We start from the raw sequence: 14,881 nt of genomic DNA, 5'->3' as shown, positions 1-14,881 counted from the left end.
ATATACTCCTGTCAGACTCTCACCTGCCTGAGAGTAATAGTCATTCAACTGATCCCATCACATTGCAATATGCAACACATCGGACCAGCTGACAGACTAACAGAAAGAGGCGAATTACAGGCGCTGCTGGGTGATGTACCAAAGGCAATCGAGGAATGGTCTGGGGAGGTGATTCTTCCTCCTTCAAAAGGCCTCCAACTCAATTAGCTAACACCGGGGTAAAAAAGGCGAGGTTAAAACACAAAGGGTCAGTATCGCGCCGCATCCAGCGTCGATGGACACTACCCTGCTCTGCTTTGTAATCTCAGCTAGGGAGACTTACAAATGGTGACTCAGGTACGTCTTCTTCCTTCACTGGAATCAGTATATCCCGAGACTGAGTACTATTTCAAACCTCGTTCCCGCCAAAAATTCTACGACTGAACAGTTTTCACCAAATAATCCATGTCACGGTTAACCCTTTTGCCACTGACATTCTCATTCGTTCTCCCATAATTGCTTTCTACTCTTGAAGTTCATAAGTAGCGAAGGGGTTAAACTAACCTAAAAACATGGAGACACGGACTGGTCCGTGACATGATTCTGAAAAGCATCCCTGCGGTGCTCCTCATATGCCAATTATTTCCTGCAAGACTTTTCGATCTATCACCCACTACGAACAGCGATCTGGCCTCCAAAAGCACCAACAAGGGACAAGTTCTTTGACTCTCCTGAAGTAGCTTCGGCACTAAAATATCTTTTGTCAGGGCCTCTGGAGAATCCTGAGTCGTCCCGAGTATGTGACTTTGGTGCCACCTAAACCACAGCACCGCGGAATGGAAGGAGGGAGGGAGAGAGAGTGGTTGAGGTTTTATCAGATGCAGGCAGTAGAATATCCTGTCTCCGGACAGTGCAGTCTTATCCATAATCACACGTACATCTTCATTTAGAAGACAATGAACAAGCCATTACATCGATAAACAACGTGATGCAAGAACAATGCACGAGAGCCCCTACCCCTCCCCACCATCTTCGCACACCAGGTGTTATTATATTTCAAACACTGATTAATTCTTCGGTAAGTGCGTACTGACATATTAATAATTATGTTGAAGTAAATTGTCATTCGACTATGGACTAAAGAAGTCTTTCACTGTAAGCGCTTTCCTTTATCTACGCGCCATGTAAACAACCGTCTGTCTTTCCCTCCGTGGCTCCTTCTCCCAGCACTTCTAGCTCCCAGTGTGCTGCTCAGCTGTCACATCGCCTGTTCTCAACCTGCCTTTCGTCACTACTGTAACCTTTCTTGACTATTACATCTGTCTTGACTGCTGTCACTCTATAGAAAACATAGTAATCTACAGTCGGCCTCTGGGCGTATAGTTTCTATTTGCGTCTATCATTTTATTTATATCTTGTTGATTTAAGGTGGTCCCCATGTTTAATGTTCTTACACATGGCATAACGTTATAGCTTAAACGATTGACGAAAAACAAGGCTTTAATTTTTATAATTTTATTAAGAAGTGAAATTTTTTGATTATGTGTTGTTTTTTTTGAAACTAAGTGTATTCGTATACATGCGTTCGTCAATGATCTCTCAGCTGAGGAAGCAATAAGGAGACTGTCAGTGTTGTCCATAGGAATGGGAATCCCATGGGAATCCCATGGGAAACGTCCCATGGGATGGAATGGGATGGGACAGCACACATTTGTATTTCCCATGGTAGTCGATACTTGATATTGCAAAATAAATTTACTGTTATTTCATTCATCAAGGATTTAAATCTTTCCTCTGAATCATCTATTGTATGTGAAGTAGCAGGAATTATAGAACAAAAGCCGAAAAGTGGTTTTCAGTGTTGTCCATAGGATTGTTAATACCATGGGAATCCCATGGGAAACATCCCGTGGGATGGGACGGGATGGGACAGGCATAAATTGCCATGGGAAGGGATGGGACGGGATAGAAAAATATGTCCCATGGACAACCCTGGAGACTGTGGTTTCGGAACTTTCTTACCTGTGATGCTTTTACAGATTTTATTTGTTTAGTGGTTCTTTATATATATATATCATAGGTTTTCCAGTCCAGCAGTTATACGAACTTGAGATACAGCAAACTGATAACAGTACTAGGCATATGTTGTGTAGAAGCTGTAACAAAACAACAATAAAAAAAAAAAAAAAAAAAAAAAAAAAATTGTCAGTGTTCAACACAGGGTAGAGGTAAAGATTGTGTTACAAGGGAAGTAACTTCAGTAGTTGTTTGCAAACAAGCGTGTTAGGATATCTTCCCATTACTACACACTGCGTTACGACCAACCCGCTCCTTCCACTCGTAACACCTGGATTACAGGATAGTTAAATGGTAGATATGACTAAACTTACTTCAGAGATTGTTTTACACACACACACACGCACACACGCACACACACACACACACACACACACACACACACACACACACACACACACACACACACACACACACACACACACACAGAAAACTAACTTTATTGGAGATAAATATTAGAATCCATATGAAGCTTACAGGCTGAAATGCACGTATTGTGTTTTTAACATGGCTTGAAAAATAGTCCCATAGGGTGTAAGAGTAATTTTTTTTAAATTTTTCATAGATGTGTGGGACTGAGTAAGTGTGTGGTAGTATGGGAATGCTGAAGTGTGTGTAGTATTTTATGCCCCTGATGTTGACAATGTATTTCAGCTGTGGATTAATAAACTTGTCTTGTCTTGTCTTTGTCTTGTCAACTGAACAGAGGCTGTGAAGAACAGTTACTGATAGTGAGGATTTAGAAAGTGTTCACTTCTGGAGGGGAGAAAGGTTTTCTGTGCTTTCTGTGTTTTCTGTCAATATTCTTTGAGCTGTAGAAATCTTGTACAGGTTGTTTTCTTTTAAGTTCACTTGTACATAATTGTCAATTAAATAATCTACCAACATCGATGAAAACATCTAACAGCATTCGGTCCCTGAACTGAACACATAATATATGGTAGCGAGGAATATCAGTTAACAGTTGTGATTATCCCATAGACGTATCGAAACAGATGTGTAAACATCAAAAAATTGTTTGAAATAGTTTAATAATTTGGCGACAATTGCTGTGTGAGATCATCAGGTGTCACTATATCAATATTTCATTGTCAAAAATCTGTTAATGTTAGTAATAGAAATGCTCGTAAAAATCACTTCATTCTGTACTTCTATATCTTTTTATAATTCTGTGCTCTGTATCTTGTTTATGTAAATAAGAGAAATTTTGAAATGTCAGTGCTGTGTGTCAGTAGCGATTTTGTTGCCTTCCTGCGGCAATAGTTTTTAAATAAATATTTAATTAAAGAAGCAGATTTTGTTGATTTTAGAAGCAACGCTGACGTTCATGTAAGCTGTGTTTATCTATCACACCCTTTGAGGCATAACATTACTTTGGCAAATTGTTTATTGACGAACTTAAATTTACATCTGAATGACAGCAAAGTGAAAAGAATTCAACGAGTGACTGACAACTGAGTTGTCTACACAGCGTGATGGCGTCGCTTATTGAAACAACAAAGGAAATAAGAGCAGACACAATAAATTAGTGTTTGTAATGTCTTTTTAAATCTTTAACGATGATGCATAGCAAGAAATAATAAAAACAGAAGACGATTTTTATTGATTCCTATTATAAAATAAAAATACTAAACACATAGTTTTTTGTGTCAGTGGCGTTTTCTGACAAAACGATCAAGGTAAATGCAGTCCTTCTCTCATTATTCACCAAGATTGGTTGCGTTGTTACAGTTGTCTGTGGCGCAAAAGAGCACACATGCTCGCTCAGAATCCGAAACATTCATGCAGGTGAAACCTTCTGTTTCCGATGTGCAGCCACGAAGTGTATTATCACGGCCCGGTACTGCCAGGAAAAGGGCAATGAATCAACAGAACTTTGTATCAGTCAATTAATTTATAATATATAATTATCCATGCCTTTTACCCATGCATCTATTTACTTACCTGTCAGTAGATTATCTTTTCAGGGATATATTTTTATTTTTCTCAATATATTTTTCTACTATAAACTCTCACGCCCATGACTGAAGAGATGAGAGCAATGCAAACAACGACAGTAACACAACAATGGTAGTGCACATGGGAGACCCACAGGAGGATGCAAATACGAAACTAAAAACAAATGTTTATTTACCTCCTGGGGTGAACTGTCTAATAAAGAAGCAGAGTTCGTTGGGTCGGCACTCAACCTCTGGCACGTTTCCAGAATGACAGTCCTTACCAGTATCTAGACAATACTTGCATTTCAAGCTGTTCACTGCAACACAAAACACAGAGTGCATCAGTCTTGCTCCCATCATCGTGTCTCTACTAACCGCCGGAAAAGGTGTTGAGGTCACAACAGTACTGCTTCTTTTTTAGCTGATTTAGAAAAAAGAGATTAAGATAATTTCAATAATTGAGATATTTTCTGCTTTCTTCATCAGTATCTGCATTAAAATTGAAACCCTTGTGGAAAGTCTTTCCTAAAAAAACTTCAGGTTATTTGTTTTATGGATGTTTTGTTCATAGAAGTATTTCGTTTCTGCAAGTATATTAACCTATGTCTGAGTTACTTTTACAGAAGTCATTAAGCTGTGGGCTCTCAGGTAACAAATCCAGTTTTCAGTCAGTTCAATAAGCACTTTGAAGTCGCAGGTTCCTGTATGAACACAACTACTAATGCTGAAAATTATAAAAATAAGTTATAGTTTGATTGACTTGAAATGTAAACAGATGAAAACAATGGTACTCAGAAGATTAAAACATACGTTTACTTCTTGTGCTTAGACACTGTCCTAAGAATCTAGCAATTAATTTATGTTTATACAAGCTTGTAACATTTAAAGCTGTTCTCTAATCAATTTCAGTTTTACTCAATGTATTTTTATATTCGTTAAGAATTTTACTTGGATATTCTAAAGAAAAGGTGTAACACAGAGTTTTACACCTATGTAAGAGGCTCCTGGAAACGAAGAAGTGATCTGTGAAACTACAGATTGTGTTTAAAATATGGTTAGAAGGCTACAACTAAGTCAAGTTCATCACAACATTGTACATGTATGTTCCAAGTCAGTTAACTATCTACTTGTTGGGTCATCAACATCGTCTGCCAGTAGATTACAGCAGCATGAGACGTTGAATGATCTTTCACAAGGACGACCGTTGATGTTGGTCTGTTTTGCCGTCTGTTACAATAAGCACATCACACTTACATACTGTACGAGAGACAAGATTACCTTTGGGACATTTATATCACATTTGCGTCTCCCATAGGTTAGTCTGCCTACTTAATTGAACTTACCAATAGCTTTAGATTTATTCAGTTATTATGGACTGAATAGTTCTTACCTGACACCTTAACGACCAACATGTAACCGGTCTCCGATGTTGTTATTTGAGTTGTACGCAGGTCAGTCGTATGTCCGAAGGTGTCTTAACGTTGACATGTTCGAAAGCACAAGGCTTTCCTTAAAAAGAGAAATAAATTAAAATGAGGAGAAGAAAAAGAAAGAAAGATTCAGGTGAAGTAAACCTACCAGACTCGACGTGGTAAAGAAACAAAAGCCCGCACAGACAGAAGGCGGCGGCCATTAACCGATGTGTTGTTGTCATGTTTGTCTTGTGGAGTGAGAACTCGCGGCCTCTTGTCTTTTCTCAGGTGAAAGTGGTGACTGCAATGGTGAGACTACTCGGGGCGTGTTGCAGGCAGCTAGTCGGTGATCTTTTATACCTCTTCTTGTTTATGTGGTGATTTCTCATTGGTCGCCTATTATGGTCTTTTATATCCCATGCACCACCTGGCGCGCCGGTGTGACGTGTGAGACGTTATGGTGGAGGAGGTTGTCTTCTTGTATTTGCAATAGAAAAGTGCTTTCACCTAACTGATATTTGCACTCTAGTACAAAGTAGAATGTCTTTGTTGCGAGGGTGGATGACGTTTGCATCTAGATTCTAGAATGTTGGAGGATAGGAAGTAAAACTAGCGTAGCTTTAGAGTGGAGAAATGCCTTTTGTGATTTTGGAATGAAGAGAGAAAGAGAGAATGCAGGCTCTTAAAAATCACTTCATTCTGTACTGGAATGAAGAGAGAAAGAGAGAATGCAGGCTCTTAAAAATCACTTCATTCTGTACTTCTACATCCTTTTATAACTTTACCTTGTATCTTGTTTATGTAAATAAGAGAAGTTTTGAAATGTCAGTGCTGTGTGTCAGTAGCGATTTTGTTGCCTGGTGCGGCAATAGTTTTTTTGAATTAAATTATAGCAGCAGATGATAATAATTTTAGAAGCTGTGCAGATGTTCGTGTAAGCTGTGTTTGTCTATCTTTATATTTAGTCTGTGGACATTGTTGAGGCATAGCATTACTTGGCAAAGTGTTTACTGACAAACTTAAGTTTACATCTGAATGACAGCAAAGTGAAAAGGATTCAATGAGTGACTGACAACTGAGTTGTCTACACAGCAGTCAGCTCATCTTCTTTAATTTTAAAAGGTTTCAGTTGACTGTTGACTGCTTCCTTGCGTCGCAGATTGAAACAACAGAAATAAGAGGAGATATAATAAAATAAAAAGACAGAGCGATAACAGCGAATTTAGTGCTTGAAGTAGAATGTAGAGGACAGCAGAAAAACTTCTGCAAAATCAGAATAATAAGTATCACACAATCACATCGATTTCTACATTGTTTCACACCACAAAGAAGCCAAACAACGTAGATGGATTACTACTTTTCTTCAGTTTTCTGGACAGAAATTAAATAATTTGATGTCAGATGTTGCCATTTAACAAACCAGAAACAACATTTCAATACCAGGAATATCTTTTTAAAGCTTTCACGTTGATGAATAGCAAGAAACAATAAATACAGAAGACGGTTTTTATATGGGATTACATAGTTTTTGTTTTGTGAATCTTGGAAAAAATTGTACTGAAGAGTATTTTTTCTTTATATTTTCTTTTATAACATAAAAGTACTAAAACCCTAGTTTTTGGTGTCAGTGGCGATTTCTGACAAAATGATCCAGGTCAATACAGTCCTATCATTAGTCACCAAGATTGGTTGCACTGTTACAGTTGTCTGTGGAGCAGTAGAGGTGGCACTCCTTCCAAGTTTCCTCGACATCCACGCAGTCGAAACCTTCGTTTTTTGATGTGCAGCCACGAAGTGTAAATACCTGGTCCGGTTCTGCCAGGCAAAGGGCAATGAATCAACACAGGATTGTGATGGGATACATCCAATGAATTATATATATATCTATAAGCTTTCATTCATCCATGCTTTCTACCACTGCAACTATTCGCTTACCCGTCAGTTGATTATCTTTTCACGGATAAGTTTTTATATTTTTTCATTAGATTATTCTACTATAAACTCTCACGCCCATGACTGAAGAGATGTGAACAATACAAACAACGGCAGTAACACAACAATGGTAGTGCACAACGGAGACCCACAGAAGGATGCAAACACGAAACTAAAAACAAATGTTTATTTACCTCCTTTTGTGAACTGTCTATAAATGCCGCAGGTTCCGTTGAGTTCGCACTCAACATCTGGCACGTTGCCAGAATTACAGTCAGGGTTATCAAAGTCACAGTCCTTGCATCTTACTCCGTTCACTGCAACACAAAACACACAGTGCATCAGTCTTGCTCCCATCATCGTATCTCTACTAACCGCCGGAAAAGATGTTGGCGTTGGATTTACATAGTCCACGAGTAAAACAACCTTCAACGACTGGTGTTAGTACTCTATGTGGTTTGAAAATATATGTGAGGCTTGCTTTCTTAATGTAAAACAGGTCGATAATAAAAAAAAAATACAGTAATTAGTTTCATAAAAGTATTTTATATTTCTCTCGATCGAGAGAGAGTATTACAGTCTCTGACTTTACAAATTTAAATATTTCAGTCTCAACAGTAGAATATTCTTGTGAATAAATATTTTTGTAAATATCGCAAAAATCTGTTACTAAGCTTTTAAAAATCCTTTTTTCCTATCTGTATTTTATAATTCTATTCGAACGGTTTCGAGTATTATCTATTGGACGGCTTCTAATGGTTCTCACTGTTCTTTATACGATGTTGTTATTTGAGTTGTATGTCCGAAGGTGACTTAACGTTGACATGTTGGAAAGCGCACGGCTTTTTTTTTTTTTTTTTAAAGAGAAACACATTAAAATGAGAAAAAAATGAAAGAAAGAGTCAAATGAAGTAAACCTACCACAGTCGAAAGAAAGAAAAGTCAGCACAGGCAGAAGGCGGCGGCCATTAGCTGATGTGTTGTTGTCATGTTGGTCTTGTGGAGTGAGAACTCGCGGCCTCTTGTCTTTCCTCAGGTGAAAGTGGTGACTGCAATGGTGAGACTACTCGGGGTGTGTAGCAAGCAGCTAGTCCGTGATCTTTTATACCTCTTCTTGTATATGTGGTGACGGACGTGGCAGACAGCGGAACACAAACTTCCATCATACATCATGCTTTTGGTTCTACGTACTGTAACAAAATACAGAAACTAGTTGATGATGATTACGATGACAAAGAAGAAGATGATGGTTGATGGATGATGATAGATGACGATTGCCGATGATATACAGAGTGCGTGCTTTTTCTCTCTTTATTTTGAAATTGTAAGTAGGGTCGGGGAGGTTTTCACTGTGGGACAACAGAGAATTTTATTTGAAGAAACATAAATCGATGAGTCGGCTCAAAAACAGTTTGAAAGCGAAAGTAGAATTGAGAATCAGAGTGTTTTAGTCCTTCGTCAACGTGTACTCTTCCAGTTTGTCTTCCTCTAACTGTCACATGATTCACTGCAGGTGTCGCATCCCTCGAGGTCTGTAATGATACGACGGTCTTTGCACGGTCTGTGAATACACATAAAAACAAAGTTCATAACCGCTGTGTATAGCATCTGCACAGTAAAACACGCTTCACGATTCATATCCGGAGAGCTATGACAGTTTGGTTTTTATATTGTGCAGGTGGTATACAGCGCGGTTATGATTTATGTACATTGATTTATGTTCATGTGCAGACCTGATCGATATGGTCATTCTGTAGTAGACTGTGGGACACGCGATGATTCACTTGTGTACCACTTGCGGTGGCCTTGGCAGGACGAGACCAAACGATTTCGGAGACCTTACACAGTTACACCGCCTGCAGGCAGAACCTTTTCCTGCAACCATTCTGTATTAAGTCATGTACCCAGTTACCACCGTATCTCCAACAAACTTTTTGTTTAACTAGTCAGGAAAACCACTTACAAAAAAAAAAAAAAGAAATGAAAAGATTAGCGTTAGTCATGTTTTGCCCATGCCGCACAAATATATCAGGAGGTCGGCGGTCAGAGATGTAAATTACTCTGGACTAACATGTCCCAGGTACGTTACCACAAGGACTGAACCTATTCCATAAAGATAAACATACAGTCGGATACTGCAGTTGACTATAATTGCACGTGACCTTTTCGACCTGGTCAGGTCAAATATTATTTCAGTGATTTCTACAATAGCCAGGACCTCAAATGAAGACATTGTCTTTGTACGAAAAAGTAGTGGATGGTGTTGAGGTGGACAATGATAGGGTATTAAAAACAACAGAAAACAAGGTTAAGAATAGCGAGAGTGAATAATTGTTATTATTCCTAAGATTGGTTACAGTTCTGCAAGGTTATTAAGATGCTCCGAAGTTCCACAAAGTAAATGAGTCACTAATGAGTAAGACATGCCTAAGATGCCTGTTGTTTTTTTGAAGCTAAGTGTATTCGTATACACGCGTTCGTCAATGATCTCTCAGCTGAGGAAGCAATAAGGAGACTGTGGTTTCGGAACTTTCTTACCTATAATGATTTTACAGATTTTATTTGTTTAGTGTTTTTATATATATATATATATCATAGGTTTTTCAGTCCAGCAGTTATACGAACTTGAGATACAGCAAACTGATAACAGTACTAGGCATATGTTGTGTAGAAGCTGTAACAAAACAACAATAAAAACAACAACAAACCAGTGTGGTCAACACAGGGTAGAGGTAAAGATTGTGTTACAAGGGAAGTAACTTCAGTAGTTGTTTGCAAACAAGCGTGTTTGGATATCTTCCCATTACTACACACGGTGCGTTACTACAAAACCCGCTTCTTCCGCTCGTAAAGTAACACCTGGATTAAAGGATAATAAGACACTAACGATACTGTTAAATGGCAGATATGACGAAACTTACTTCAGAGATTTCAGTTGTTTTATACACACACAGAAAACTAACTTTATTGGAGATAAATATTAGAATCCACATGAAGCTTATAGGGTGAAATGCACGTAATGTGTTTTTAACATGGCTTGAAAAATAGTCCCATAGGGTGTAAGCGTAATTAATGATCAACTGAACAGAGGCTGTGAAGAACAGTTACTGATAGTGAGGACTTAGAAAGTGTTCACTTCTCGAGGGGAGAAAGTTTTTCTGTGCTTTCTGTGTTTTCTGTGAATATTTCTTGAGATGTAGAAATGTTGTAATTTGTACAGGTTGTTTTCTTTTGAGTTCCCTTGCAGATAATTGTCAATTAATTAATCTACCAACATCGATGAAAACATCTAACAGCATTCGGTCCCTGTTTAATGAACTGAACACAAAATATATCGTAGCTTGGAATATCAGTTAACAGTTGTGATTATCGTATATATGTATAGAAACAATGGTGTAAACGTTAAAAAATGATCTGAATAGTTTAATAATTTGGCAACAATTTCTGTGTGAGATCATCAGGTGTCACTATATCAATATTTCTGTGTCAAAAATCTGTTATTCTTAGTAATACGAATGCTCGTAAAAATCACTTCGTTATGTACTTCTACATCCTTTTATAACTCTTTATTCTGTATCTTGTTTATGTAAATAAGAGAAGTGTTGAAATGTCAGTGCTGTGTGTCAGTAGTGATTTTGTTGCCTGGTGCGGCAATGGTTTTTAAATACATATTTAATTAAAGAAGCAGATTTTGTTGATTTTAGAAGCAGTGCAGACGTTCATGTAAGCTGTGTTTATCTATCACACGCAGTCTGTGAACACTCTTGAGGCATAACATTACTTTGGCAAAGTGTTTATTGACAAACTTCAGTTTACATCTGAATGACAGCAAAGTGAAAAGGATTCAACGAGTGACTGACAACTGAATTGTCTACACAGCGTGATGGCGTCGCTGAGTCAAACCTAAGAAATAAAAGAAGACATAATACATTAGTCTTTTTAATGTCTTTTTAAAGTTTTTACGATGATGCATAGCAATAAAATAAAATAAAAACACAAGATTTTTAAGTTAAATTACATGGTTTATAATATTGTGTTTTTTGGATAAAATTTTATTGCATGGTAATTTTTCTATATATTTCCTATTATAAAATAAAAATACTAAACCCATCGTTTTTTGCCTCAGCGGCGTTTTCTGCCATGCAGTTCTTCACCAATATCGACTACGTTGTTACAGCTGTCTGTGTCGCAAGCCAACCAACACTCCGTCCGTGAACTCGGATGTACACGGCAGCCCTCACCTGCGTGTTCGTCTGTGCACGCACGAATTACAATTTGATGCTCCACCACTGCCAGGCAAAGGGCAATGAATGAACAGAGTTTTGTATTGGGATTCATTCCATTTATTTATAACATATATTTATCCATGCTTTTTAGCCATGCATCTATTCACTTACCCGTTAGTGGTTATCTTTTCACGGACAAATTTTTATTTTTCTCAATATATTTTTCTACTATAAACTCTCACGCCCATGACTAAAGAGATGTGAGCAATGCAAACAACGGCAGTAACACAACAATGGTAGTGTACAAGAGAGACACACAGGAGGATGCAAACACGAAACTAAAATCAAATTTTTATTTACTTCCTGGGTTGAACCTTCTATAAACGGCGCAGTTATGGTTGGGTAGACATTCAATGTCTGGCACGTTTCCAAGACGACAGTCCTCACCAGTATCTAGACAATACTTGCATTTCCTGCTGTTCACTGCAAAACAAAACACACAGTGCATCAGCCTTGCTCCCATCATCGTGTCTCTACTAACCGCCGGAAAAGGTGTTGGCGTTAGATATACATAGTCCACGAGTAAAACAACATTCAACGACTGGTGATAGTACTCTATGTGGTTTTAAAATATATGTAAGGCTTGCTTTCTTAGTGTAAAGAAGGTCGATAATAAAAAAATACAGTTATTAGTTTGATAAAAGTATTTTATATTTCTCTCGAACGAGAGAACTCGATTTCAAACTCAATCTCAACCTTCTATTGAGTAGCGTCAGGCCCATTTAAAGGGAGAACTGTACAACAACGATAGCAAACATGATTATAAGTTAATGTTAATACAATTCTGTAAAATATACAACTACATTATTATTATACATTGAGGAAACACCAGTTTTGCGATCGAGATGGCAGTCTATAAAAGTAAGACTGAGGGAGAGGGAGAGCATGTGACTGTCAGCTATGGAAGGTTCAGACTTTGTTGTAAGATGTGGTCACCAGTGTACTGTAACAGTCTCTGACTTTACAGTATTTAATATTTCAGTGTCAACAGTCTGCTGTTCTTTGGAATAAATATTTTTGTATAGATCGCAAAAATCTGTTATTCGCAAACCTTTGAAAGATCCTTTTCCCTATCTGTAGTTTCTAATTCGATCCGATGGGTTTTAAATAGCATCTATTGGGTGTATTCTAATGGTTCTCGCAGTACATAAATAATTGAAGAAAAATGTAAAGAGCAAAATATTGTGTTACTTTGAAGTCGTCACAACAGTATTGCTTCTTTTTCATCTGGTTTAGAAAAAAGAGATTGAGATAATTTCAATAATTGAGATATTTTCTGGTTTCTTCATCAGTGGCTGCATTAAAATTGAAACCTTTGTCAAGCCTCTTTTCTAAATCAACTTGAGGTTATTTATTTTATACATGGTTGGTACTTTGAAGTATTTTGTTTCTGCAAGTAATTAACCTTTGTCTGAGTGACTTTTACAAAAGCCATTAAGCTCTGGGCTTATTCTCAGGTAACAATTCCAGCATTCAGTCACTTCAATAAGCACTTTGAAATCGCAGGTTCCTCTATGAATACCAATACTTTAGCTGAAAGTTATAAAAATAAGTTATAGTTTGATTGACATGAAATGTAAACAGATGAAAACAATGGTACTCAGAAGATTAAAACATACGTTTACTTCTTGTGCTTAGACACTGTCCTAAAAAATCTATCAATTTATTTATGTTCATACAAGCTTGCGACATTTTAAAACTGTTCTTGAATCAATTTCAGTTTTACAGCAATGTATGTTTTATATTCGCTAATAATTTTACTAGGATATTTTAAAGAAAAGGTGTAACACTGAGTTTTACACCTATGTAAGAGGCTCCTGGAAACGAAGAAGTAATCTGTGAAACTACAGCCTGTGTTTACATTATGGTTAGAAGGCTACAACTAAGTCAAGTTCATCACAACATTGTATATGTATGTTCCAAGTAAGTTAACTATCTACTTGTTGGGTCATCAACATCGTCTGCCAGTAGATTACAGCTGCATGAGACGTTGAATGATCTTTCACAAGGACGACCGTTGATGTTGGTCTGTTTTGCCGTCTGTTACAATAAGCAACATTATACTTACACACTGTACGAGAGACAAGATTACCTTTGGGACATTTCTGTCATATTTGCGTCTCCCAAAGAATAGTCTACCTACTTCATTGAACTTACCAATAGCTTTAGATTTATTCAGTTATTATGGACTGAATAGTTCTTACCTGGCACCTGAACGACCAACATGCAACAGCACTCCGATGTTGTTATTTGAGTTGTACGCAGGTCAGTCGTATGTCCGAAGGTGACTTAACGTTGACATGTTTGATAGCACAAGGCTTTCTTTAAAAAGAGAAATAAATTTAAATGAGGTGAAAAAAAAAAATAAAGATTCAGGTGAAGTGAACCTACCAGAGTCGACGTGGAGAAGAAACAGAAGCCCGCACAGGTAGAAGGCGGCGGCCATTAACTGATGTGTTGTTGTCATGTTGGTCTTGTGGAGTGAGAACTCGCGGCCTCTTGTCTTCCCTCAGGTGAAAGTGGTGACAGCAATGGTGAGACTACTCGGGGCGTGTTGCAGGCAGCTAGTCGGTGATCTTTTATACCTCTTCTTGTATATGTGGTGATTTCTCATTGGTCGCCTATAATGGTCTTTTATATCCCATGCATCCCCTGGCGTGCCGGTGTGACGTGTGAGACGTTATAGTGGAGGAGGTTGTCTTGTATTTGCAATAGAAAAGCGCTTTCACCTAACTGATGTGTAGCACTCTAGTAGTGTACAAAGTAGAATGTCTCTGCTGCAGGGTGGATGACGTTTTACATTTGCATCTAGATTCTGGAATGTTCGAGGATAGGGAGTAAAACTATCGTAGCTTTAGAGTGGACAAAGGCCTTTTGTGATTTTGGAAGGAAGAGAGAGAGAAGGCAGACTAGAAACTAAATTAAAACTGTTCAGTGTGAAAATTCGATCGTTGTGTTGTTTCTGTTATGACTAGCCATCACAGACTGGCGTGTTGGTTACAGAGAAATGTGAATGTATGTGGAAATGGAGGAGCAAAAGATGAAAGGAGGTGATGAATGGAAGAGGTTTGGGTAGTTGGGGTGTAAGCGTCGCTCAATTGTAACGCCGAATGTATTTCTTAATGTCTCATCTCCTAAACGTCGTCAGCCTGTCGTTGTCTGTTGTGACTTGTTCTGACGTGGCAGACAGCGCAACAGGAACTCACATCATTCATCAAGCTTTGGTGAAGCGGGTTATAAGTACTGTACCAAAATA

General features: G+C 37.9%; 1 protein-coding gene across 2 annotated transcripts; it reads right to left on the bottom strand.

Moving 5' to 3' along the window:
* Nucleotides 1–3,692: 3,692 nt before the first annotated feature.
* On the bottom strand, nucleotides 3,693–14,385 carry LOC112568329. Of its 2 annotated transcripts, none has more exons than XM_025245591.1 (3): nucleotides 14,017–14,385; nucleotides 4,190–4,312; nucleotides 3,693–3,898 (listed from the first exon to the last, which is right to left on the bottom strand). In XM_025245591.1, exons 1-3 carry the CDS (start codon nucleotides 14,090–14,092, stop codon nucleotides 3,756–3,758), a joined length of 342 nt encoding a protein of 113 aa, XP_025101376.1. In that variant the 5' UTR covers nucleotides 14,093–14,385; the 3' UTR covers nucleotides 3,693–3,755. The 2 variants fall into 2 exon arrangements, with proteins under 2 accessions (XP_025101376.1, XP_025101381.1); XM_025245596.1 differs by lacking the exon at nucleotides 14,017–14,385 and adding an exon at nucleotides 5,574–5,826.
* Between the last annotated feature and the right edge of the window lie 496 nt (nucleotides 14,386–14,881).

This window comes from Pomacea canaliculata, linkage group LG1, assembly GCF_003073045.1.
Source record: "Pomacea canaliculata isolate SZHN2017 linkage group LG1, ASM307304v1, whole genome shotgun sequence".
In the NCBI taxonomy this organism is placed as follows: domain Eukaryota; kingdom Metazoa; phylum Mollusca; class Gastropoda; order Architaenioglossa; family Ampullariidae; genus Pomacea; species Pomacea canaliculata.
This window is presented reverse-complemented; position numbering and strand designations above follow the sequence as displayed.

Excerpts from the sequence above, each read along its gene's own strand:
- LOC112568329 (XM_025245591.1), bottom strand. The coding sequence starts at position 14,092 with ATGACAACAACACATCAGTTAATGGCCGCCGCCTTCTACCTGTGCGGG. Across the intron at positions 4,313-14,016 it reads TCTTCTCCACGTCGACTCTG|TGAACAGCTTGAAATGCAAG; the intron begins GTAGGTTCACTT and ends TTTGTGTTGCAG. Across the intron at positions 3,899-4,189 it reads TAGACAGTTCACCCCAGGAG|TACCGGGCCGTGATAATACA; the intron begins GTAAATAAACAT and ends TTTTCCTGGCAG.